The sequence below is a fragment of the Siphateles boraxobius genome, unplaced genomic scaffold (assembly GCF_051911475.1).
Source record: "Siphateles boraxobius isolate OS27281-9 unplaced genomic scaffold, OSU_SipBor_1 13, whole genome shotgun sequence".
Classification (NCBI taxonomy): Eukaryota; Metazoa; Chordata; class Actinopteri; order Cypriniformes; family Leuciscidae; genus Siphateles; species Siphateles boraxobius.
In genome coordinates, this window is record NW_027508733.1 from 31,554,238 (window position 1) to 31,581,967 (window position 27,730).

Here is a 27,730-nt window from a genome sequence, read left to right on the forward strand (position 1 = left end):
TGCTGTTTTTGTCTTAGTTTCTCATCCATCATTTTGGAAAGTGCCACATGGTTTTAAGATGATTTTATTTTCTAAAAATTAAACGCTATATAAACATAAGTGGACCTATAAGGGGGAAATAGTTTTGGTTTTTTATAACCGTTCTCAGAGAAATGTTGTTTGTGCAATAAACCCTAATTACATTTTAGCTTATGTTCTCTATTTTTGTGTGAGAAAAATCTGATTTTAGTTTTATCATTTTACAATAGGGGGAAAAAAAAACAGAAGATTTCCTCAGATTCTTTGTTGTTCATTAACAGATAAATAATGTCCTATTAACACTTTTTTTAAAATAATGGCTTAAGGTATGGTAAAGTATGGCTGCACGATATATCGAAATATTGCAAATTTACTAGTGATCGACCGATGTATCGGTTTACCGATATTTTTCCCGATATTTAAGCATTTTCCCATAATCGGGTATCGGTTTTGTAATATCGGATTCGCCGATAAACGGCGCCATCTTGTGGCCGTTTTGAGAATTCCGCCATTGCAGCCCGCGTCTGAGGAGATCAGTCAACAACAACTCTGTGCACAGGTAAAATATATGTTCGACTTGCTTTGCTTTAATTATTCAACTTTATTTAACATAACAGACATGCAGAAATGAGATTTGAGACATAAATGCCTGATATAGTTTATTTATGCAGCTTGGTTCTAACAAATTGAGACGAACTCATGGAGTCACGTAGCGTAATCCGTCATGTCCTGCCCCAATAAAGACGTAACTTTACATGAATTAAATAAAACAGACATGAATGAGTGCATGTTGAAAATAAAAGCGCTGAATTTAATTATCAATCTGTTGTATTTGCTCAATATATAGTCTCGAAAAAAAAGTTCGTTCATATTGCTGAGCACTCACTGGGTTGATGATCAGGAATGCTCGAGCACGGCCACTGAATGAAACTTTTGACAAGATTATCTTGTTTAAACACCCTAGATTATATGATCATTTACTACATAGCAATTATTTCGCTAATACACATCTAAATATACCGCTTTGTGGAAATTAATTATTTTTTATTTGCACGCTCGTTCGCGGTTGAGTTATAAGTTATAGTTCTGTGTAAATGCAAAGATAAACGGCATTTTGTCAGAAAGGATTTCATGATATAGACTGACAAAACTATTATTAATAATTAATAACATACTATTTGGAAAATGCAATTATGTATATGCTGTTTTGTTTGTTACTTTCCTGACAATGTTGTATTCCAGCTAATATTATTCATTGAATTAATATTACCCAGTGAATTATTCATCACTCTTAGTTTAAAACCTATTTAACGGCACATAAACCTTCTAAAACTTTAAAATGAATTACATTTCTGCAAAGGTGATATGACTCCCGTCAATTATTTTCTCCATATGAAAACATTAGACTTTTAACATTTATCTTGCCTATTGTTAACATTGTTGCTGCTGATGCTTATAAATTATATGTATAATTAGATATAAATTATATAATGTAATAATATAAATGTTTTTATTGTAATTTGATTTATTTACCATTTATGAAAACAAATTAAGCAGGCTTACAGGGCAGAATGCTGAAAGACTCTGTTTTCTACACTACAACTAGTTCTGCTTAACTGGGAGTATTAAGTTACACTATAAAATAGCTATGCAAAAATAAAATTCGGGTAATTTAGATTCCTAAAGTTTTTTTGTTTTGTATGCAAGGAGGGAGTGATTGTTATAAATAAAATGGTTTGTTCAGTTAATTTGTGTTGTAATAATTGTGTCAAAAACAGAAGTATAACAGTAAATAAACATCGGTTCTGCATATCGGTTATCGGGCGCATAAACATGCAAATAATTGGTATCGGTTATAAAAAATCAAAATCGGTCGATCACTAAAATTTACATATCGCCATGGCTTACGATAACAATGATTTTAATACTTTAAAGATTACGAAAAGTCCAAGTTTTAGATCAACAGACTCAGAGTAGACTGGACACACGACTGTTACATGCTTCATGTTATTAAATGTAGTTAGCACAGAAAGCCACCACTCGGACAGCGCTTGATCCCTAATTCAGATCCGCAGCTTATACATATACACACCAAATGTCAAAAAGGTCGTCTTGGTGAGTATTCACAAACACAGTCAGTTATGTCTTAGGTAGATTAAACCGTTGAAAGAGAAAGCACACGTGTAACAGTATATTGGCTTTGTGCCGATTGTAAAGTGACAGCATCCTAAAAATGTTAATCAAACAAAATATAAAGAGAAAATCCCTCACTGCTCTTGACAGTATAACTTTGTAGCTTTAATAAGAATCAGTGTCCATTTAATTCATAATATGAAGACTAAGCAGGGTTTTGTATTTACATTTGATTATTACATGCTGTTGTTAAATAAACAATGTAGGTCTACCTGAAACCCTAGATGTTAAAAATGACACTTTTTATGTAATGCTACAGTATAACTCTGCTGTTCACTTTAGAAGTTGTTGGGATGCTATTGTATCACAAAAAGAATATCATTTTCAGTTTTTAATTATATTTGAATATAATTAATTTTACACACTCAAAGAATTATTGCATATCGAATATCACATTTTTATTCAATATCGTGCTGCTCTAGTAGAAAGTTTCCAATTCTGTTTTAATGCAACAATCAACAAAATGGTGGAAAATGTGAAAATGATCAACTCTTGCCCAACTTTTCCATTTTTGTGTGCAAAATAGGACTTTTTTTTGTTTGTGCAATAAAACAACAAATTTGTTCCCATTAAGATTTTCCAATTTTTGTACAAACAAAGCATATTTTAGTTTAATTTAACTTTTTCTACTTTAACTTTAAGAAAAACAGATTCCACGTGAAATGACCCCTTTGAAATAACATGCAGCAAAAGAAACACAAGTAATTTGGTTGGAATAGATTTATTTAATTTGTCTGTAAACAAGGTGGTGTGATTAATTTATGGCATTTCTTGGTTTATGCATATGAAATCAGACATATCAGACTCTATCCTAGATGTATGAAAAAAGTACAGGGAAACAAGAAATAAACTATAGTCAAGAGGTTTTGAACCTGTACAAATATCCCACAAGGCCAGAACTTCTATAGATACTAAAAACCCCTGAACCAAGAACTGAGAGAATCATTTGGGAAGCTGTCTGAATCAATAGCAACAGATTCGCTCTACATTATGGCACAGAATACACATTATGATTGGAGTGTTATACATTTGGACTTGATAAAACATCAAGTTTTGACAGACATGACTCGAAGGCAATTTATCCCACAGTCATGACAATTCATTCATGGGTTAAATTCAATTCAAGTGTTGAAAGCGCTGGCAAAACAAGACTGAAGTCTTATTTGTGACCAGACGCTAGTGTCTTGTTGGTCAACTTAGTGTTTAAATAACCCAAGCAATGACGAAAATTGGTCCGAATGAAGGAATTCAAACTGTATACTCCAAGCGCTTACACCGGGATACCCACTGTCTCAAATGGCAGTCGTCTTGAAAATAAAAAATATATATATTACATAAGCTAGCAAAACAAGTGCAATGACGGAATGTCCATGAACATTCAATATGGGGTTGATGGGAGAAAATGCTACCTAAGCCCAAAAATTACTGCACTCAACGGGACCGCCAACTATTTAAGAGCTCGACCTCCCACTCCATGAACGTTAGTGCGACGAAGGGAAAGAATATGAATCTGTCACTCAGGAAGTGTTGCATCTACAGGTAGAGTCGAGGCGTCAATGACGACAAACTTTGGGTTGAGGAAAACTAAAGAAATGGACATTTGTTAGCACAGAGGGCATATGTAATTTGGCACTAATAAAAATAGGTGTCAAATTAAAAATGCCACCAATCCTGACTAAGGTCCAATCAAAGATATGCATACAGTCGACCTTTCCCAGATTTGATTTAGGAAAGGGAATTTTAGTTTAGCTCAAGCCCTTGGTAATAAACTAAACACCCAAAATGTTTGTTTTTGTTTCATGAATAAGAAGAAATGTTTAGCAATGGAACGTAGTTTCAAAATGGGAACGAACAGAATAAATGGACATATATGGGATGGGGTTATAAAGTAATTGGGGAAAGGATGAATTTGGGTAGAACAAAAAGAAATTAGAGTTGAAAACAAATAAATGATTAAGCAAATCTCTCCTAGAAAGGTTAGTGTTGGTAGGAATGAGCAGCTAGGTGGACAGGTGTCTTAATATCCAGATTTCCTCAGGTATTCAGCCATTTGATACGCTTTCTTGTTGAGCAGCCCTCCATGGGTACCTTCCTTGCCCATGACTATAACCAATGCTGGAGTACACAAGGAAAAAAACAAGAACAAAAATCAACAAACTTGAGGGGTGGGAAAAAAAGAAAAAGAAAACTTTCCCCAACTCAAAAAAGGGATGCAATTGTTGATACAAGATTCATTACCCTTCCTTGCCATTAAGATGTCCGAAAACTTTAAATGCGTTTAAATGGGGGGGGGGGGGGGTGGGATCTTCACAGCTTATTTTGGGAACGTGGGTGACTTGTTTTTTTTCCCCCTCCCTAAATTTCACTACATGATCAAGAAAAAAAGAAGCTAAAACCCTGAATCTCTCAAGTATTTTGCCATTGAATATGCCTTCTTATTCAAGCCGCCTCCGTGGACCCCTTCTTTGCCCATTACAAGAACCAAGACTGAAAGAGAAAGACAGAGAAAGGAAGTTAAGAGGACAGGGAAATCCCAGCCCTGCAGAAAGAAGCCAAACCAAGATCAACAAGCTGAGATAGGACAGAAAAAGCAGAAAGAGATCAAGATAACAGGCATGCAGAGTGAAAGATTGCAGGCTAGAGGAAATGCCTTTATTTAGATACAACCGGTAACACCTTTTAATAACTTTTATTAACATTTCCCAAATTCTGCGAGGTTTGTGGCACTGATCCTTTCAAAAACAAAGCTTTGTTCGAGGCACTATATATATATAGTTAATAACTGAATTAATGACTGACAACGGGCCGCTTAAATTATTTTATTAATTTTTATCAATTATTAAAAATGATTGCACATCCGAGGTGGTAATATTGCATTCATTTATCATCAATTATCCCGCTTATACCATGATCACCACATCTTATGATTTACATGTTTTTCTCATAAGTTTTTCATCCTTACAAAACTAAAATAAAACTATTTAATTGAAGTACTTTTTACTTTCTTGCACATCTTGGCCATTTTTATACAATCCTTTTTCCTGGTTCTTTTTCTGTTGTCGGCTGTAGGGCACACTTCAAAACCTTATTAATGTGAAACAAGAATTTTACAGCACTGTGATATAATGAAAGTTATTATAGTGTTACCATTTCGATTAGGTCCAGTAATGACCAAACATTTAACTTATTCATTTGAACATTTAAATGCAAGCATGTGAAATCAAATGCAGGAAAGCAGGTTTAGTTCCTCTCCTCAATACATGCCATGAGGTATATGAAAGAGATTGATTCATGAAGGAACATTTATTTTCAGGAAACAGGAAATCCTTTCATATTTTAAAGTGCAATAGACCCAAGAGGTGTGTGAGATGAGCAGAAATGCATGCAAATGAGAGGGAATGTACCTCAACAGGTCTCAGAGACTTCCTAAACACTTGAGCTCAAGACTCGTGATCAACAGGGACTTTGTGAAGTCTAGCTAGTTAATGAAATGTTACTTTTAGGTTTTTTTATTCCCCCAAACACCAAATTCTGAAGGCTTTAAATGGCATTTGTCTCCCATTAAGTGTATTTTTTAGCTCTTAAAACCATTTAAAAACTTAATTTTCACTTATTAAAAGAGCCCCATATGAAATATAGTACTTGAAACAGTTAAAAAGCATGATTTCATATTGAGGAAAGGTTGACATCTACATTGCTATATTATTTATCTACCATTGGAAAAAAAAAACATACATGGGTTTTATGAATAAAAGGTAATTGTGAAAGAATATATGAAAGGACTACTACCTTTGGCAGCTTTACCGACAGTAATGTTGTATGTTGCCTCTCCTCCTTCACTCTTCGTCCTTATGTCCATCGTCCAGTCATTGTCGACATGGAGATTGTCCCGGATAACCGAGCACTTCTTTGAACCTAAGGTCAGGCCGTGGGTGAAGAAACTTTCTCGGTTTTTCCCTACTAGGACGTCGATTTCTGTTGGCTGATATTAGAAAAAAAAACACTATTAATGGTGGAACTGCATCTTCTTGGCTAATCTTTTACATTTTATTATGGATTAATGATCAGCCAAATGCAAATCAACAAATGTAGGAAGGCGGGTAGATAAATTATGGAAAGATCCATGCAGCTAATTTAGATAAACTAAAGAGACAGAAGTAGAACTTTGCACTTGACATCAATGAATCATAACGACTGTATCAAAAGTTCATTATGCAGTTTTATACTAAAGCCTCCGTAAGTCAGTATGGTGGGCTAGTCAGTTAATGAAACTCGCTGTTATTGTGCAACATTTTCACTTTCAGTGTGGACAAATTACAGGCTGCTGGAAACATGTGGTGAGTTTGCACAACCAATTTGATCGCGTTGACATACCCATTGAAATTACTAGATTTTACCCACAAAATTGTACAGATTTGCGCAAAACTTTTGCGATATTTTCTAAATATCGAAAATTATTGCAAAATGACGGCGTTTCCATTAACCGATGTTTTTTCCTCTCGCGATAAGTCATTTCAAAACTCGAGGCAGCAGATGTTAGTAGGTTTACGTACATCTCAGCCACCGCATTAGCCATTATTTTTAATGGAAGGAGACGTAGGCATGTATACAAGCATTATTGGCAAGTAAAGCCCCTTATACTTGGGAGCGGCTCATATGAGGCGTTTCTGGGTGTTCCTCCCTCATATCTGCTAAAAGCTCTTGATAAATTGTGGCATTTCTTTGGGGTTTAAAATCCAGTATTCCCCTGATACTTTTGTCTTTTATGAGTTTAATGAAGAACTCGGTCTCGTCTTCTGTTACGTACGCCAGGTGACCTGTAAATGCTAAAAAAAAAAACATTGCACCGTTTCCATTGCAGTTTTACAAAATATTTTAGAAATGCCTGAAAAACCACCTCATGAAAGCGCAAAAACTCTTTGTGATGTATGGGAGTTTTTGCAACATTGAGACACGGCTAATATGTACCTCATTTAACTCTTTCCCCGCCATTGACAGAATTTTCTGGCAATCCTTGTTTTCACTGTTATACGTAGGTGGCGCTATTACCCATCTTCTGAAAGAGTACTGAATCTCCTGATCAAAATGTTGCTTTAACTTACCAACATTCAAGTGTTGATTAAAAAAAAAGGAATGCATGAAGCTAGAATAAAACGGGTTTTTGTTTAAAAGTGGAGGCTTTGTTCTGATAAATCGCATGTTCAGATATTCATACAAAAAAATATTCTGGAGGCCATGAAATTGTGAAAAGCTTAAAAAATGCTGGCACTGACTGGCAACTTTCCTCAAAAACACAGGCGGGGAAAGAGTTACGGTGCGTTCACATTAGCAAAATTTAGGGCAAAAAGGCCCATTGTCAATAGTGTAGAGATACATGAAGCACAGCCCACACCGAAGTCACAGTGAATTTGCGTGACCAACTTGAAGCAGTTGTGAAATCTGCAAGGGAAAATCTTTTGCCCATGGGCGAAATTCCTTTTAAAATGACTTGATTTTGACCTTGAAAGCTCGCTGAACACCCGTATGTGTGACCGCACCTTTGCTTAACTAGCTAGTCATGCAGAAAAACCAACAGCTAGTCCATTTTGACTATTGGTCGTCCAACAATGACAAACTACTGACTAAATATGCCCTATTTTGATCATTAAATTTGGATAGATGTTTATTTCTAGAGTTCTCTGAACATTTAAAAGGATATTTCTGGAGTATGATGAAAGCACAGCTGAACGGAGGTTATTTGTTCCTTAAAAGGAACTTCTAATAGACAAATCTGGGAAACATTCTGCCTAACCCTCAAACTGGAATGCATTAATCACATTACACATTGGTTTTATTCGTCAAATGCTGACAGATCAAGTCTGAACGTGCAGTTTTCTTGTGTTTCATTGTCGTTTTTTTCCGGCACACATCACAGCAGCTTCGTTTTTGTGCTGGCTCACAACGACTCTACCGAGCCTTTTCCCCTGAGGCCAAACCACTAAAAGCAGATACTCTCGGTGAGAATCAGCCAGCTGATGTTATTTCCAGTACGGTTCGGAAGCGCTGGTATGGCAGTAGACACAGCCTGAACCAACTTTATGAAGCCTTTTTAAACTTGGCCAGCAACACAGGACACTGAAAGGCAAAACCCAGTCTGACTGCCATTCCCAACCCGTGTGACTGGCTGAGGCTGTCAAGCTTTAACGGAAGTCGTCGTACAGGTTTGGAGCAACATGAGGTGACTCAATTTTGGGATGGAGACGCCTTACAACCACAACGTGATTCATTTGAGCCTCAGAAACTTTCACCTTACTGAATTATTACAAAGGAAGAAAGATCAAATTAAGCATACAACAACTTTTCCAATCTCATTCCACAGGGAAAACCCATTAAAACTATTTTTAATAGACTATATTCCTACAGCACTGCAGTCTACTCCAATATAAGGATTCCTTCACCTGCTAACCATTGAATTCCCATGACTTTTCCAGTCTTTGAAGGTTTATTCTTCTTTCATCTTGACTGTTTTTGTTAGAATTACTCAAGAGCAATTTCTAGTGGAAGAAATGTTTCAGAACCGAGCCTAACAAGAAAAAACAACAACTCTGATTCTGAAAATGACCCAGACCTTCAAATCAGTGTTAAAATATCTTAACATTTCCTGGTATCCCATGACCATAGGAACCCTGCAAAAGTCTTTACGCCGAACATCACACGAAAAAAACGGGACAACGGGTCCGGTCACATCCGCTTGTCAGAAAAAGTGTTATAAATGGACTTTTAAGGTAATCAGCTAACTTAGCTAGTTCTTTTTATTATTGCCATTTTATTCCGTACCCAGATAGCACAGGTACATCAATAAGATGTTTGCTAAAGATCTGTTAATCTGGAAAGTATTCGCAGTGTTAAATCTTAAAGACATCTTCTAAATACGACATCTTACAATAGGAAATGTCCTATTGCAGATGAGCAAACACTCTAAAAAATACATCTTGCAGATGTAAATGCTGACATCAAATAGACATCTCCAAGATGCACTTGTGCTTTCAGGGTATTACTATTAATATCCGAATATTAGTGATAAGAAAAATAAAACTTTTAGATATCAATATGCATACGCGATAGACATCGGTTATGATCATCTTTGGTAGCTCATCTGAAGGCATCTTGAGTAAAATAGCTCTATTAAAATTTAATGAAGCACGCAAAAGACCTGAATCTGAAACGATGCAACCTATATGTGTGTGTGTTTGTGTATATATATATATATATATATGCAAACAGAATACTTATGTCAGCTATACATCTGTTATTGCATACTATATTCACCCAAAATAAAAATTCTCTCATTCATTCACCCACATGTTGTATGACTGAACAAAAGATGTTATTCTGAGAAATTTCTGTATCCGGGTAACAATTCAATGAAAGTCAATGGCCACCTAAACTATTTGATTACCCACATTCTACAAATATATAATTTTGAAATGTGCAGAAGATAGCCAGCCTTACATGTTTGGAACGGCATGAGTATAAGATGTTGAATTAAAAATTTTTTTTTTTTTTGTGGCGCTGCCTTTAACCTGTTAACAAATGTAAAACGAAAGTTTACATATTTGAACCTAATAAGCAGCCATTGAATGCGGTCCATTAAGCTGTTGAATGTAAAGGACGGTGTGATAAATAAGCCTGTTGTTAGATGAATTAACACCCGTTTATTGAGCGCCATCTTGGACTGGCAGGAGCTGCGAGGATCCCGTATTCATGAAGGACTTTACGCACATTCCGCGGCGGAATGACCCGTGTATTCCCGTACACAAGAGCTTTAACGTAGACTGGTGATCTTAGAATCTGATCGGCCTGTTTGCTCTAACAACACCACCCTCTTTATGACTGCAAAACACATTTCTTTAACTTTAAACCTTCTCGACCTTAACTTCTAGCGCTCGACACTCGATTTTTAACGTCACAACGTCCTGTATTTTTTCGATGAATACAGTTAACCTCGATGATATAGTGACAGGATTTAGCCTAAATTAAAAAAATAAAACGTATAACTTAGCTTACAAGAAACTCTCATACTTGATGAAAAATGATCTCCATATTAAACATCTGGTGTTCAATTTGCGTTTGTCCAAACAGTATTAGCTTTCATTCCCACTCAAGCTGAGGCCCTGAATTTCTAACAAACTGTTTATTTCGGCGCGTTTTTAAACCAAAAATCATCTAAATCACTTCATTCTACGCATTGTCAAATAAACCGCGTCTGATGAGTATTAAATTAAGCGGCATTTCTGCGCTTTAGCTCCAACTAAACAGCAGTTTAGAGGCACATTGCGAGTCCTATCTAGGGAGGCAGACACTGAAACACAGCCAGTTTTCAGTCAAGGAATAACGTTACAAATGCAGCAGGAAGAGAGCTGTTGTGTTAATAACACTTATTTACCGTGATGTTTATGAACGTTCCCCCCTCCTGCGCTGCCCACACGTATTTAGAGTCCGAGTTGCACCCAACAATGGCGGAGTCCTGGCAGCTGCCATCCGACATCAGGTTATCCACGTAGCTCTGCCACGACATGTTCGCCTTCTGGTTTCAAACGCTCCCACACGACACTTGCTCTGAAAAGACGCGACTGACAGTCTTGTGCGGTCTCAATTTACTGTTACCGTATATTTGTGAGAGTCCCGTCCTGTCCTGCACGCCCCCTTCTCTAATGTGAGTTTGAGCAGTAAAGAGTCCCGGCTTTACGGCACTCTGGGTGTAGTCCCTCAAATATCCCTCCGCGTAGGCTCGCTTTGACTGCGGTCCAGTAGAACAAAGCCATGTGCGCGGATTGATACACTTTCTGATTGGACGAATGAGTGTGTATGAGAAAGTTAGTTAATGTGTGTAATATGTTATTTAAATACTGAAAAATATATATCTTTAACATGACTACTACTTATAAAGTCACCATGAATTCAAATTCTTATTTTTTAAATGAACATTGCAGTATTTATTATAAATGTTTTATCCGTGCACTTCGTTATTTTTTATTTATTTATGTGTCCTCTTAAGTCTTAAATCAAAATAGACCCGTTATCAAATTTTCAGGGTTCTCAGAAGCGGAAGTAGTTGTAGTTGTGTTAAACTTCTATAAGACACTACATTAAATAAATATTTGTTTGTGTTCCCATTTGCTTAATTAGCAAACGAAAAACTCAACAAAAGTGTTTTCACAACTTTCAAAAAGATTAAAAAAATAAAATAGACATATAGAGAGATTGATAATGGCAGTCGCAAGAGAGAAATATTTCAATTTTACTCCCACCACAGACATAATAAATATTATGTATTTATTGTCTATGACTCCCACAGCCCCTAACACGCTCACAGCAGCGTTAACTAGTAATTGAATTAGATAAAAAATGTATTATAAATGTACATAAAAAGTAAAAATTAAAATAGAAACAGGATTTACGATGCTGATGATGACCGTTAAAATGCGTCATCACAGTCTGTGAAAAGGCTCCGTTCCCTCCCTCTTGATAATTGTTGTCCTTTTTTGCATCTTAAGCATTCAATAATAACAATTTAAAAAATAAAATAAAAAAACTTTCCTCTTGCAACTACAGGGACGATAGCGGGACAATCTCTCACTCAAATGAAATCGATCAGTGGCCCGGCCCTCCCTACATTTGTACTTGTTCGCGAAGAAGTTTCACTCGGATACACGTCACATAGGGATAAAACACTATCAACTTGTGTTTCATGCCTAATTTAATTTTGTTACCGTTGACAGTAAACATAGCTTGCCATTTTATTACCTCTTCGGGTCTTTTCCTTCAAACAGTTTTGTTTACCGAGCTCCTCAGCCAGCGCCCTGTCCTCGTGACAGCAGTGACACGCCTCACTGAGTCAGTACTGATGTTTAGGGCGATATCAAGAAATATGTGCTTCAGTTTCAGTTGCAACAATCTGGTTGGGATGGATGGAACATATATGGATAGTGGAAGAGATTTATATTAACAATCGAGTTTATTAACATAATTTCTGACTGGCTTACATCTTTGTAACATCCAACACTTACAAGAATAGCTTATGAAACGTTAGACGTGAAAAACCAGAATCGCTCCGATATGTTGTCACAAATATCATGGCCTCTTACGACCTCGTGTGAACGAATCCTGTAATGACACAATTTGAAGACTTCATATTGGAAAGTCAGTCAGTTTAATGGGCCTACGTTTTATTTTAATTATATTTTTAGTAGGCTATACGCCCTTGATTGAGCTTATTTATTAATGATCTTATAATATATAATTATAGTTATCTTATTATCTTATTTTTAAATTGCCTTAATTTCATATTTGCATCGGCCTGTTATTGCCTGGGACAAAGTGTCGGTGTTCTTGTAAGTGAACAGAGAGATTATTAAAGCAGAGATTCAAATGCAGTATAATTTCCCAGAGGCTTGAACACATGCATACGCAAATATTTATATACAAAGTAGCTGATATTTTCCATAAAGGGCTATATGTGTTATTCTTTTAAACACAGCCTCTTCTGAAAAAAGCAAAAACGTTTTACTAGTCAAGTGCTGGGTAGATTACTTACACATTGTAGTCGTTTACTGATTACAAATTACACAAAAATTGTAGTTAGTAATGTGATCTCACTCATTTTGTCATGTATTCTGTATACTTTTAGATTAGTTTTGACCTAACACATGTATCCCATTGATTTAAATAGATAAACTTATACCATATAAAATACAAAGAGAAAAAATATATATTCCATTCTTTGTCATCAACAATATGAAGTAAAGATTACCTCAGTAGGAGTTCGTGATTGAACTGCAGAGGGTTTGTGAGTTTAATGAAAAGCTATTAAGTAATTCAATCTTACACATTAAAATAAATAATTTGTAAAATAAAAACAATAAAAATAAAACATTTACTGAAAAAATATTTGTTTACCTGCATGTCATGTGACCATTAACTGACATCAGAGAACCGTGAACTTCGTTTTTATTAGTATTTATTATTGTTATTGACATAACTGACATACAATCTCTGGGGTTATTCAAGTAAATATATCACTGCTGACAGAAAAGTTGGGGAATCCCTTGCATTGCATGTTAATATAAAATTATGGTTTGAAGATCTTAATGTGTTTGAAAGACAAAATCCTTCTAAAGACATAATACATGGTTACATTAATCACTGAGTGATAACTCAAATAATAATTAATGTGAAGCTGACTAGATTTGCAGTGTTGAGAAAACCTTTGTTTCCTGTGTTCAAATGCTGTGGTTCTCAGTTTTCAGTGATAGTCACATGACCAGTGTCGATGGTCACATGACCAGTGTCGATGGTCACATGACCAGTGTCGATGGTCACATGACCAGTGTCTGATTCCACAAACCTGGAAAACCTTCTGAACAAATATAAGCAGTGGAGGTTTTAGAAAGGAACATTTAAAAGATAAAATAGAAGTAGTAGGAAGAATCAATGAATTATGAATAATTTACTTCCATTGTGAGAATAACATGTAATCAATAAAGGGTCATGAGACCCTGAACCAAATTTTCTGAGATTTTAACAGAGGTGTGTGTGTTGAACACCATTGAAGACAATGATAGCATCTGTTAGATTTAATAGTAGGGTGAAAACGGTTAAATTTTAGTTAAAAGTAACTGTAGTATGATTAGGAGTACTTTAAAACGTAAAATAATCTAATTACAAGTTAGTTAGTTGACATGTAGTTGTACAGTTACTTACAGTAAACACAAATAAAGTGTATCCACGATTTCTCACACAAAATGATGCTCATGTGTATCTATGCTGCGCTAGTGACCTCTTGTGAATAAAGCTGGCATAACTACATAAAATGTGCAGATTAGCAACAGTAAAAATTGTATTGCCAAGTTATCTTATAACAGCTACTGTAGGTGTTTCACTGTTTTACTATTTTGTGACAACAGTCACCACTGAACCTGCCATTAAAGCAGTGTCATGGGTTTCAGTCTACAGTACAACAGTAACAAATATGAAGCCCAAAACAGCTCAATAGTAGAGCAAAAATATAATATCAAATATACAAACGTTTTCTAAAAAAACAAAACATTATTTTGAACAACAATTTGTACATTTTAATAATTAATAGGTAACATAATAACATTCAAAGCATGTTTTTAAAAATTCCCTCGTATTGACACTGTAGCTCAAGTGTTCCTTCAATATTATTGTTGAGTTTATTTGTCAGTGGGGTCTGATTTTAACAGCTACAACAAAAATATGATGATTTTGTAATTTTAGTTTGGAAAACACAATTCACTATTTCTAAATCTATTTTAAAACAGCTTTGAATTAGGCTAAGTGTTTTAAACTATTAACTCGTTTGAGTTTATATATATATATATATGTATACAGCGCTGCTGGAAATGTGAATAATTTTAACAAAATAAGAGAGATCATACAAAATGCATGTTATTTTTGATTTAGTACTCCTGAATAAGATATTTGACATAAAAAATGTTTAAATATAGTCCACAAGACAAAACAGTTATAAAAATGTATTATCATTTTTAAAAGAATTATAAAAATCTTCAGTTTTCCAGCATCTTTTGCATATTTGAACCCTTCCCAGCAGTGATGTATCATATGATTTTGAGATCCATCTTTTCGCACTGAGGACGATTGAGGGACTCAATCCAACTATTAAAAAAGGTTTAATCATTCACTGATGCTCCAGATGGAAACAAGATGCATTAAGAATCGGGGGGTGAAAACTTTTGAACATGAAGATATCCAAAATGTTCTTACTTTGTTTAAATATAATTTTTTTCTTTTTTTTTGCATACTTGTTTCCTGGAAGATAAATTAAGTAGCCTACAATTTACATTGATCTTCAAATTCCAAAAGTTTTCACCCCCCGGCTCTTGGCTAATGGAAAGACTTCAAATATGCAAAAGATGCTGGAAAACTGAAGAATTTCCTGGTAACGACACACAGTATTGAGAATCAAGGGTTCATACACTTATCAACGGGGTAATTTTTATACATTCAGCTATCTTTTTGTCTTGTGGACTATATCGTATTCAGGAATACTAAATTAAAATTAACATGAATTTCGTATGATCCCTTTTATTTTGTTAAAATTATACACATTTTCACAGATTCTTCAAGGGGTTCACAAACTTTCAAGCAGCACTGTATATATTTATTTATTTACAATGTGTTTAGCTAATGCACCAGCAATTTCAAGAATTAATTGATTTGTTTCTTTGACTTCAAAAATCATAAATCAGGGAAATCCTCCTCACATGTCAGTTCAATGAACCTTTCCAAACATGTGGGATGTAGTTCAAATGTTTCTGTGAATCTGCAAGTCCAGGAATCAAGTTGTGACTTTACAGGAAACGAACAAGGAAAACCCTTGTAGAAATCTTGCTATTTTTGTAGATTTGTAAAACTAACCTGCAAGCGAAATTATCATGAAAAGAGATTTGAGACTTGATCTTGAAAGACATGAAATTTGACTTGGACTCCTTCTCAAAAACCACGTCTGGTTTCAGATGTACAGGATGTTCACTTTTCTATTTACAACCACAGAACTTCGGCCTAAAACTAACCAAAAAAAAAAAAAAAATTCACTGACACAAGTCAAAAACCCCAACACCGTCATCCAGATTTAACTTTGTTGAACTATCCAAGCCGGAATGAACCATGTTGTCACACTGAAAAGAATATCAATAAGTTATGACAACACGTTTTTACAGTGACCAAAAAAATTATTTCATCAAGATGAAATTCATCACAATTTGATCAAAAAGTAAAAAAAATTTTTTTTGTTAAAGAAGATTCAACTCATTTTTAAAGTCATGTAATTTAAGTTGAAATGACTCAAACATCTAAGTTGATGGTACTTAAAAACTGAAGACACCAATTTAAATGTTTTTACAGTGAGTAAAACAACTTCCCATTTAGATTTTAAATTTAGAGAAATTGCCTCCAAACCTTTTTTTTGTATATCTCGGAAAAGGTGTATGAACCGGACGAGACCGCAGTGCAAAGAAAGAAAGTCTAATTATGTCTGGACGTGACAGCACCTGCTTCACACCCTCGACTCAAAGCCCTCGTGTGGACAAACGCAAACTGGCTAGAGAACTTGGACAGCCAGCTAAAACAACAAGCGTGTCCCGTTCACCACGGGACGGAGGCAGAGACAATAAACACTAACATGTTGTGTAACTTCTGAGTGACACCAAATTCCCAAGCAACTTTTGTTGATATTTTGGACTTTTATAAACATAATTCTCCTTCAGGATTTACCATACGTTTAAATCAACTATTTACTCTAGAAAGGAGTTTTTAGAAAGCTACATCTGTGTCTTCTCGTGTAAAAAAAAGCTTGTCAAGTGTTTCTTTCAGTGTGTTGCTCGCTTTTCACTGGTGTTTGCATCGGCAAGCGGAGAGGATGGTCAAACTCAAAGGCAAAACAAACACAGCCTCCTCTACTTATTGGAATAGACTCATGCCTAAAATAATGAGCTGAACTAATAAACAAACTCCAGCAAATATGTTTCTGTCTGCACTCGCTGCATTCCTTCTCGTCCCCTGCGTGAACTTTTCCCGAAAGCCTTTTAAACAAAGAAGAAATTGTATTTCGTAACATGATTTAAATGCTTGAAGAATGACTCGGCAAAAATAAATAAATCTATAGTTACGCATTAATTAAAAACAAGATGGAATAACACCGGTTAATACATTTGCATTATTTTTTTGGAAATCATGTCCTTAGGTCTGCAATGTTTACTTCAATGTCTATTAAAAGTGAAGTAATAAAAAAATAATTTATGTTTTCACCAGAACTAACGGAAAACCTATTTGGTGGTGTCCTGTCTGGCTTTCCAAATTTATACATAAACCACATAAATCCCCCTGTGTATGACTCAGAATTTAGCAAACAGCATTCAGCAAAAAACAAATGCCCCTTTTGACAGAAAAAAGGCAGAAATGTAAGATATGTAAATATAGCAAAACAACCTTGTCTGGATGGAAAACCCCCCAAACATATTAAAATATAATATAATATAATATAATATAATATAATATAATATAATATAATATAATATAATATAATATAATATAATATAATATAATATAATTTTAAATGTATGTTTAAAATATGTTCAAAAACATTTATAATACGTAACGTAATATAATATAAATGATATTATGTTACATTACATTACCCTATATTATATTTGCAGATTTTAAACACTGTTCACAGAACAATAATTATTATGTTATATTATATAATATTATTATATTTTCAGTGCAAATCTTAAATAATTGTTAACAGAACAATAATTATTATATTATATTATATTATATTATATTAGCTATATTATTATAATTGTGCGAATTTTAAAAACTGCTAATTATTATATTATATTGTATATTATATTAATATTTACAGTGCATATTTTAAAAACTCCTCACATAACACTAATTATTTTATTTCATTATATTATTTTATATTATATTATATTATATTATATTATATTATATTATATTATATTATATTATATTATTTTATATTATATTATATTATATTATATTATATTATATTATATTATATTATATTATATTATATTATATTATATTATATTATATTATATTCATGGGCCGGTTGTGTAAATGCAGAAAGACAAAGAGATTAGGTTATAATAGTGTTTAATGACAAAACTCAGGAGATCAGACACAACGTAACATTGATGAACTAATACAAATAAAAATACAATACAAAATACAAAGGAAACTAATAAGCTAATTAATGAGATAACAGGTGAAAAATAATGATTAATCAACAACACAGAGAAACTAGGTCAAAGGGAAACAATGAAACAGCATACATGTTACAATTATATTACATTATATCATGTTTTATATTATATTGCATTGTATTATATTATTATATATGCAGTGCAGATTTTAAACACTGTTCACAGAACACTAATTATTATATTATATCATAATGTATTGTTTTATATTATATTTTATTATATTGTATTATATTATATATTTGCAGTGCAGATTTTAAACACTTTTCACAGAACAATGATTATATTATATTGTATTATTATATTATATTATATTTGCAGTGCAGATTTTAATCACTGTACACAGGAGAACATAATGTATTATATTATATCATATTATATTATATTATATTGCAGTGCTGGTTTTAATTACTGTACAAAGGAGAAAAAGCAATTAAATAAATTAGTTATTAAAATAATAACATTATCAGAGAGTCCAAGAAGAAAAAGTGTAATAAAAAGGTTTAGGGATGTGTGGAAAAAGTATTTATGCAGTCTGATTTCCCCTGACATTTATTTTGACAAGAAAACAAGAATATTGCGTAGCGATCGGTATTCCCGACGCACTTACGTACGCCTGTGCGCAGTCCAGCCATAGTCCCGCGCGTGCGCTACGTAACGTTAGCCATCTTGTGTACAGCAGCAGAGCGAGAGCAGCCGTTAGCTCGACAGACACACAAACACACCCAGTCTACCCTCCACAGACTGTATCAACGACAGAAACGAATGGTAAACATGTGTTATCATGTGTCAGGATGTATATCCAGTGTGTTTCGTGGAGGATATGTGCTTTTGAAGACGGGGGAGTGTTGAAAACTGAAGCCGCCTCAGAGTCGAGTGTGTCCGGCGACTGGAGTTTCATTCGCGCGAGCGGCCTGAGGGAAACTCTAACACCCGGAGATGGCCTTAGTTTAGGCCTCGGATAACACGGAGACGGGCTTGGAGGGATTAAACACACCTGGAATTAAGCTGTCATTGTGATTGGAGCTTCGTGAGTTTCAATTTAACGGATTAAAAGTACTAAAAATGCCGCGATGAGGACGCACGCGCGCTGACGGGAGCTCGGAGGGAAGCTTGAGTTAGCGCGTGACGTTAACTGAAAATTACATGACATTTTCATTTAAGAGGAGGTAACGTTTCTACGTATAACTTGGAGCTGTACACTTTAGTCTGACGTGTTGGAGTCGAAGTGACACACTTCAAGCGGTCAATATGTCTAAAATGCCGTCTAAAAAGAAGAGCTGTTTCCAGATCACGAGCGTAACGCAGGCGCAGGTGGCGGCGAACAGCATCACGGACGACACCGAGAGTTTGGACGACCCGGACGAGTCCAGAACTGAGGACATGTCCTCCTCTGAGATGTACGACATGTCCAAAGGTGGCGATTTCGAGCCGGAGGCGTGTGACGTCAGTTTGACGGACGAACCGCTACATAATGATGCTGAAACCGCGAGCGCGCAAGATGGTGCCGTTACGTTACCTGGCTCTCGCAACACAAGTGCTGTTCACGTAAACCCAAACGTCCGTGCTGTGAGTGGGACAACAGGCCAAATGAGCCCATCCCAGACTTCACCTTTAGTTGCATCTAACAGCATGTCCCAGGCATCATCAACATCATTTAGCAGTTCTGCCACAGTAAGTGGTTGCAGTTCACGTTTCAGGGTCATCAAACTGGATCATGGTACAGGTGAACCCTTTAAAAGAGGTAGGTGGACTTGCACTGAGTTTTATGAGCGGGATACGGATGCTTCCTCGTCTGCACGGACTGCGGATAACGTTAAACAACACGCCAGCACTGCGGACCACAGCACGGACCGAGACGGACTAGGAGCTTCGGTGGCGGCATATAATGCGCTTTCAACCCTCACAGAACCGCATACGGACAGTGGTTACGTATCTTCACCATCAAACCCTCCTGTGGAGCTTCAAAAGCAAACTTTTGGGATTTTGCAGCAGGGATTAGGGCTTGTAGCCCAGAACCTTTTCGGTGATGCCCATGCTAAATCTCCCAGCATGCCTTCTACAGCTCAATCACAGCCATTTTACCCTGGTAAACAGGCACAGAAACCTGGCCAGATGCTTCAAACTGTTATCCCGTCTAATCAGGCTGACTATAGGTTACAGAATCAGCCTCTTGGCTCTTCAGTGACACAAGGCCCGTCACCGGTCTTGACTCCTGCAGTGGGAAGCACTCATGTGCTGGGATTAGTTCCTCAGCCGGTAGATGTTCAGGGGCTTTTACCCCAGTCAAACATCAGTGCCACTCTAGGGACCGTATCAGCAACATCTGCGGGTTCACAGGCACCAGTGCCGCTCGTTCAGCCAGCAATAACTCATGCTGTGGTCCCTGGTGCGCAAAATGTGCCTGTTGTTCTGCCCAGTGCCTCTAATACCCACCAGAGCATGCCAAAACAGACCCCGGTCCCTGTTGTACCGCCCCAGCAGAACCAGCCTCAGGGAGTCCCGAGCGGTTCGGCAGCGGGACTGGGGGCTCAGACGAACCCCTCTATCTTTAGCCAGGTTCCTGGTGGCGTCGGCCCGGCCGGTGAGAACCAGAGGAGGACTGAGCTGCTGCTCCAGAGCTCGGTTCTCCTGGGAAGAGATGCCATCAGACCCCTGAATCCTGAGGGATTGCAGCTTCCCTCGCCTGCTGTCAACAGCCTGTTTGGAATAGCTATTCACATTGATGGGGATGAGGACAGGTAAACCTTTATGCTTCATGTTGCTCAAGTTTTATTGACAGTAGTTGCAAAAGAAAATTCTAAATTGTCAAGTAAACCACATTTTATTGCAGTTCTTGCAGGTGTTACATTATTTACTGTTAATTTACTCTGGAATAACTTGAAAGCATGGTACCTTGAAACCATGTCCTGTTGTAGGAGTTTATTTTGGTCATGGGGGAGTATGCTTTTGTGTGTGTGTGTGTGTTTTGGTAACACTTTACAATAACATTAGTTAACTACCTTAGTTAACATGAAATAAGAATGAACAATATTTCTACAGCATTTATTAATATTAATTATGACCTTTTTATAATACATTATTAAAATCAAAGGTTGTATTTGTTAACATTAGTTAATGCACTGTGAACTAACATGAACAAACAATGAACAGCTCTATTTTTATTAACTAATATTAACAAAGATTAATAAATACTGTAACAAATGTATTGCTCATTGTTAGTTCATGTTTGAACCTTCTTGTAAAGTGTTAGGCTACCAGTTTTTTTTTCCAAGTGGGTATTTCCCCCCCCAAACCTGTCCTGGAGGCCCCAGAATTGCACATTTTGGATGTTGCTTAATTTTACTCACCTGACCCAGTTAAAATCAGCTCATTTACATTGCATTGATATCCAAAAAGGCTTCCAGGACAGATTTGGCAAGCGCTGCTTGTATTTTTTATTTATTTACTCATGCAAATCATGTTATACCAGATGTTTTGAGCTAAATACCATTAACCTATTTTACATGACTAATTTAGCCAGATATAGTAGTGGAGTAACCCTGATCACCTTGGTTCAGGTGTGTTTGAGTAGGTTTGCGGCTAAACTCTGCTGTACTCAAGCTCAAAATATAGTTCACCCGAAAGTGTAAAAGTTTGCTATCCTTTATTCACCCTCAAGTCATCCAATTATGTATGGCATTTCTTTCTTCTGCATATCACAAAAGAAAATATTATAGGAACTGTTTTGTCTGTACAATGAAAGGCAATGGAGTTGAAAACAATGACGGTTTCTATGGCTTTTAATCTTCATTATTTTCACAGAATAGAAATGAAGAAAAGTGAGAATTTGTGAAAGGAATTGAAAATTCACCTTGACTAGCTGGTTTAAACGTTCTTTGCAAGAATTGCTCGGAAGTGTAGTTCAGAGGAAACACCTAGCATCAACTGTTTGCACTTAAGGTTTCCATCCAGCAAACCACTTTACACTTGCTTATACCGGGCTGCCTGTGGTTACAATCACCTTTTCATTGGTAAAACATTTGGAAATTTATATTAGTATTATTTTCTGACTAAAGTGACCTTGTTTTGTGCTAGTGAAAGGAAAAAAAAAATCACATCAAATTTACCCAATGCACTGTCCAGTTGTGTTGCACGGTATACCGGTATTGGAAAGGTATCGCAAGACTCTGCTATTAAAAACGGTACGGCTGCATGAGAAAATAAAGAGCGGGACGTGTTTAAAACGGTTATTGTGCTCAATAAGCTTTGAAAAAGAGCTCAAAGTGCTACTGACGCTGCCGGGCTCAGGCCTGAAGCGCACGCAGAAAGCTGCCTTTCAGACAGCATGTGATCGTGAATTCAGTTCTCTCTCAAAGATTATTGAGCTTCAATGGTCAAAAATGTGTTAAAATACGCGTCCTGAAGTATCCATGCAAACACAGTCGGGTATGTCTAGAAACATAAACGGTTAAGAAATAAATCGAGTGTGTTCTAATGTTTTGTTTCCTTGCGTCAGGGCTTAGAGGGGCCTTTCTACAACCTATGCTACAGCATATGGCAGTCCCTCCAGAAAAATGCGATTATGGGATCGCATAATTCAATGCATAATCAGCTAAAGTCCGCATATTTATGCGGGGCCCCGCATTTTATCCAAATACGCCGCACTTTTGCCGCACTTTTTTCCTGTAAAACAGGAAGCACACATTTTAATTTTTTATATTTTATTTATGAATTTTTACAGAAGTTGTAGCATATTCCTTGTGTAAAGCTACAGAACTTGTTTGACTCCTCAGTGTTTTGTAAGTTTGAGCCATGTGTTTATTGAGGTCTGAATTAAAACAAGATAAATATTCCCAGCACTTTCTGTGATGTAGTATGCTTACTTATCATAGGAAGTAATAAGAAATGACTCTCTAGATTAAGGTAGGAGCCTAGTGAGAACAGGGTGTTGGGGGAATCACTTTTTCTCTCTTTTTCATCAATCCGCAGGTTTTGCAAGTTCCCGCAATTTCAACGCATAAAATTGCATTAATATCCCACATATTCCATCGCATTTTTTAAGAAAACGTGCCGTATAATCAAGGATTTTTGCAAGAAATGATTCTAAACTAAAGCTTTTTTTAAAATACAGAAATCGAGCACGATGCCGTTTTCTCGGTTTCCTTTTTGTGAACTTTGGACCCTGTCACATGAACCGAAGCTCAGCAAATTTTTTCCTTTCGTTTTGTTAACCTGTAATTATTCAAGGGAAATAGGCCTAAATTAAAAAAAACTAAATTAGTTTTATAGCCTATATTTAGTTTTATTCTGTTTTCTCCTTTCACAGAAGCTCTTAAAGTGCGTGATGTGACAGCTGAGCGCAGGCATTTCGCTCACTTTGGATAGGCTATGCGTCAATATCACATTTGCACAGTCTGTACTATTTGAATTCGTGATTGGTTGACTGGCAAATTAAAATATTTAAAAGAATGATAAAATAACGTTATTAACCTGTTAATGGCCATTTCAGATAAGCATGTCTGTTCAAAACGATTAAATTTGATTTTGCGTCCGTTTCTGGTTATGTTCTTGTCCAAATTTCTTTTGTTTGTTTTCGTTCATTGAAAAGGTTCGGAGCCTACATTTTAAACTTGAAAGTACAATGTTTATATTTGGTATTTTATATAGCAATATTTTATGTTGGGCCTGTAGCCTAATCATTTGTTTAGAAAAGTGTTCTATATTTCATTCATATTTTATATTTCTACTAGGGCTGTCAAAATACCGCGTTAATTTCGATTAATTAATCTGAGAAGAAATAACGCGTTAAAAAAAATAACGCAGATTAATCCATTCCGTTTTGACCTTTGCGGAGGCGTTCTAGCATTCGTGTAAAAAGAAGGAGGGAGACAAGAACGCGCTGCTTGGATCATTGTTTGGAACATTTACTTTTAACAAACGGAGTTCGTCAAACTCTAAAGTACCACATCAATGCAAAGCATCCAGGAGTGTGTGCGTGAGTCGGCGAGTGTGTCTGAGAAAAAGCGCGCTTGTGTGTGTGTGTGTGTTGTAACTTTTCACGCGCTCTCACGTCACACAACCATTTTCTCACGCACAGAAAAATGGCGCACCAAAGAGAGGACACGGAAACAGACAAGACAGAGCACGTTACTATGATATTAAAAAAATCTAAGCTCTCAGATTCGGTTAATTTTATTACGAAAATCAAACAATACCGTTTTGGCGCTTGTAAATGTGAAATGACAGATCCCTATAGCGGCACGTGAACCGATCATCTCTAGCTAATAGTAAATAAACACGAATGACCAATGTTGAAAGATACAGTAGGGCAGCCTAAAACTTACCGAAATGTATATTCCTCGATCAATCAGTGTTTTTCAACCGCGAAAAGAGGTCAATAAAACAGCTGGAGAACAATTATGTCACATAACATTTAGCCCTAAGTTACCTCAGGAAAGCCATTTCATGACCATAAAGCATGTTATAGTTGGCTATAAAAAAAGAGCTATAGAGAGTATTTTTCAAAATGTATGTAGCCTACTAGTATATTACGTATGGATTATATTTTTACTTGTATCAAAGTTGTTATTTGTAATAAACACGCATTATATTTAATTTGAGCTATTTTTAACCTTAAATACTACCAGCTGATATGGCTCTCTGTATTTTTACAGCATTGGGTGAGATTTTATTTTTCTTGAGAAAAATGAATGCCTATCTTGTGTACCTAATATTTATCCAAATGAGTCAATATTGCATCAAATCACAATAATTAAATTGAAATTGTGAAATTTGTGTCAAGCAATAATAATAAAAACGTAGCTTACCAGAAATTGTACCATGTAAACATTGTAAAATTGTGTATGCGATTAATTTAGATTAATTAATTACAGAGTATGTAATTAATTAGATTAAAAATTTTAATCGAATGACAGCCCTAATTTCTACATTCTTAATCAAACATTTGCCCAGGAGTTCTAAATAAAAGGAGAAAAAATAATCACATACGAATGAGTACATTTTTGAGTTATATACTCTATATATATACAATTATCAACTATTCTATTAGTTGATATACTAAAAGAAAGTATTTTCCATGTGGTAAATGTATATATAAACTATTAATTGATTGAATTTACAGAAAAGGTACTTAATTGTGATATCGTTTTTGGGATATGAGATGGCCTATATCGTGATATGAGATTTTGGTCATGTCGCCCAGCCCTACCTGACGTCACGTGTCTTTACGGGATCTTTACGGGAATATGTGTGAACGCACTCACAGATTCCAGAAAATTGGTCATCACCTAATCTTTGCAGAATTGTGAAATGTTTGCGAATATGATTGATAGTGTTTTTTAAAGTCAGTTTATAAAACAATGAAATTTAAGTTGTCATATCATTCAATTACTTGTACTGTAGTTTGTTTTTTGCTGTGGTATTGATTCAGTATTGGTAATCGCGCTATTTTAGTCGGGTATCTTTTTGAAGTCGTAATTTTTACATACTGGCAACAATACTGCCCAGTTCCTAAAGATTTGTTTTCAATGCCACTGTTTCCTCATCATACGCTTGCCAGCAGAAGTTGAGCTGTTTTTTCAGTCTGATTAGGGATTAGGTGATGTTAGCATGTGTTTCCTATCTTGTGATGTGCAGAAGCTGCGACCCAGTCTACGCACAAGCACTGATGAGGCCTCCAAACATGTGTAACATCTGCATGATGTTATGCTGCTAATGTTGTTTACTGTCAGCGGTTGGTAGGAATTCAGGAGAAATCTGTACATTCTGTGCTGATGCTGCGCACACGCCGTCCTCAGGCTTTTGAGGACTATTCAGAGGTCGACCTGTTACATACTCAGGTTTAGGTCAAATTGTACACATTTTCTTTGCATAAGGCCATTTATTATTTCCAATATCGTATTATTTTAATGACAATTAAAGGATTAGTGTAGGGCTGCAGCTATCGATTCTTTTTGTAATCGATTAATCTAGCACTTGATCGATTAATCGAGTAATCGGATATTTTTTTTGTGTGTGTTTTATTAACAGAATAGTTATATTAAACTTGAGTCTATTTCAGTTAAAGCTGTTATAAGTTATATACTATAAGTTATATAGTATGCAAGTTATAAAGCTATCTCATATGTGAATTTTCCTTTAAGATGTTATTATATAACCACTCTAAGCATCTAAGCATATTTGTGTATTCTGGTAGTTTAACGCTGAAGAAGAGCTGTAACGTGACTTGTTGTTGAACACGCAGTAAAAGCTGACGCACTTTTTGTTCCGTGCGTTTTAACTGAAAAATGAGTACTTCGAATCTTTATTAAAAACCAACAGGCTGGGGACTTTAATTTTTTGTTGTTGTCTATATTTGGCAGACGTGAAATACAAACAAGGTCTCACAAAGACTGCAATACAATATTTGTTCCTCTATCACGTCCCGGTGTGTACAGTGAATGCATACTGAAATTGTTGCGTGGCTACATAAAAGTTTAAGCATACGTGATGCATTGCTGCAATTGGTCTGACTGGCGTGTGTGTGTGTGTGTGTGTGTGTGTGTGTGTGTGTGTGTGTGTGTGAAGGGTTTCTTTTTTTAGGCTTTACTCTTTGCAATTGAACGTGATAGTTACGTTTACTACTTAAAAATGTCATCAAAGCTAAAAATCATATCTAGTCAAACCGCATCACGACATCGCTACAAATACAGTATGGGATTAAAATCAGCGAACATCAATAGGCTTAGACTACGTTACCTTGTTTCAGCGAGTTAAGTGTATTAAGTGAATTAAGTGGGTAATGATCCCACACTTTAGACAATTTCTGCCGTTTATTTACATATTTATTCTCCGCCATCGCGCCAACTATTTCTTCCTGAACAGGTCCGTGTGAATAAACGGTCCGTGTGAAACAATCGAATCCCTGCGCCGCGCGTATAGTGCGCGTCATAGGAATTTAACGAGGCTTCGAGGCAGAGTTTTTGCCTCGAGGAATTTTTGTAATCGAGTAACTCGAGGAATCGTTTCAGCCCTAGATTAGTGCACTTCAGAATTAAAAGTTTCTGATAATTTACTCACCCCAATGTCATACAAGATAATCATGTTTTTTGTTTCTTCAGTCAAAAAGAAATTAAGGTTTTTGAGGAAAACTTTTTTCTCCCATACAGTGGACTTCAATGGGGTCCAACTGGTTGAAGGTCCTAAATGCAGCTTCAAAGGGGTCCACGCGATCCCAGCCGAGGAATAAGGGATTTATCTAGCAAAAACATTGTTCATTTTCAAAAAAATGTAAACACATACCTTTTAACCACAAATTCTCGTCTTGCACTAGCTGTGATGTGCCACACATTACGTAATCGCATTGAAAGGTCAAGCGTGACGTAGGCGTAAGTACAGACCTAGTGTCTACGAAGCGAACGTGCAAAGACTAAGTGAAGCACCAAATAAATAAAAGGTAAAACAACGATGTTGGAGAAGAAAATGAGATGGAGTTTTTCGCCCTACGCTACATTTTCTGCCTACGTCAAGGATGACCTTTCCAACGTGATTACGTAATGTGTGAAGTCGTGGACGCAAAAGATGAGCATTTGTGGTTAAAAAGTGTATGCATTTTTTTTTTTTTTTTTTTTAAAGAAATTGACGATGGTTTGGCTAGATAAGACACTTATTCCTCGGCTGGGGTCGTGTAGCGCCTTTGAAGCTTCACTGAAACTCACATTTGGACCTTC

General features: G+C 35.9%; 2 protein-coding genes across 3 annotated transcripts in view; one reads left to right on the forward strand and one right to left on the reverse strand.

Annotated features, from left to right (window-relative positions):
- Positions 1-2,916: 2,916 nt before the first annotated feature.
- On the reverse strand, positions 2,917-12,060 carry pfn2b (profilin 2b). 2 transcript variants are annotated; one of them, XM_077227025.1, is made up of 3 exons: positions 10,637-12,060; positions 6,001-6,193; positions 2,917-4,326 (listed from the first exon to the last, which is right to left on the reverse strand). In XM_077227025.1, the coding sequence occupies exons 1-3, from the start codon at positions 10,766-10,768 to the stop codon at positions 4,229-4,231; spliced, it is 423 nt and encodes a 140-aa protein (XP_077083140.1). In that variant the 5' UTR covers positions 10,769-12,060; the 3' UTR covers positions 2,917-4,228. The 2 variants fall into 2 exon arrangements, with proteins under 2 accessions (XP_077083140.1, XP_077083141.1); XM_077227026.1 differs by having other exon boundaries at positions 2,917-4,698; positions 10,637-10,961.
- Positions 12,061-18,680: 6,620 nt separating this feature from the next.
- Positions 18,681-27,730, forward strand: part of tsc22d2 (TSC22 domain family 2) — a 36,792-nt gene continuing 27,742 nt past the window's right edge. Inside the window, exon 1 of the mRNA XM_077227030.1 lies at positions 18,681-20,761. Within this exon, the coding sequence (XP_077083145.1) occupies positions 19,272-20,761 (1,490 nt within the window). The 5' untranslated portion in view covers positions 18,681-19,271. The remainder of the gene's footprint in view (positions 20,762-27,730) is intronic.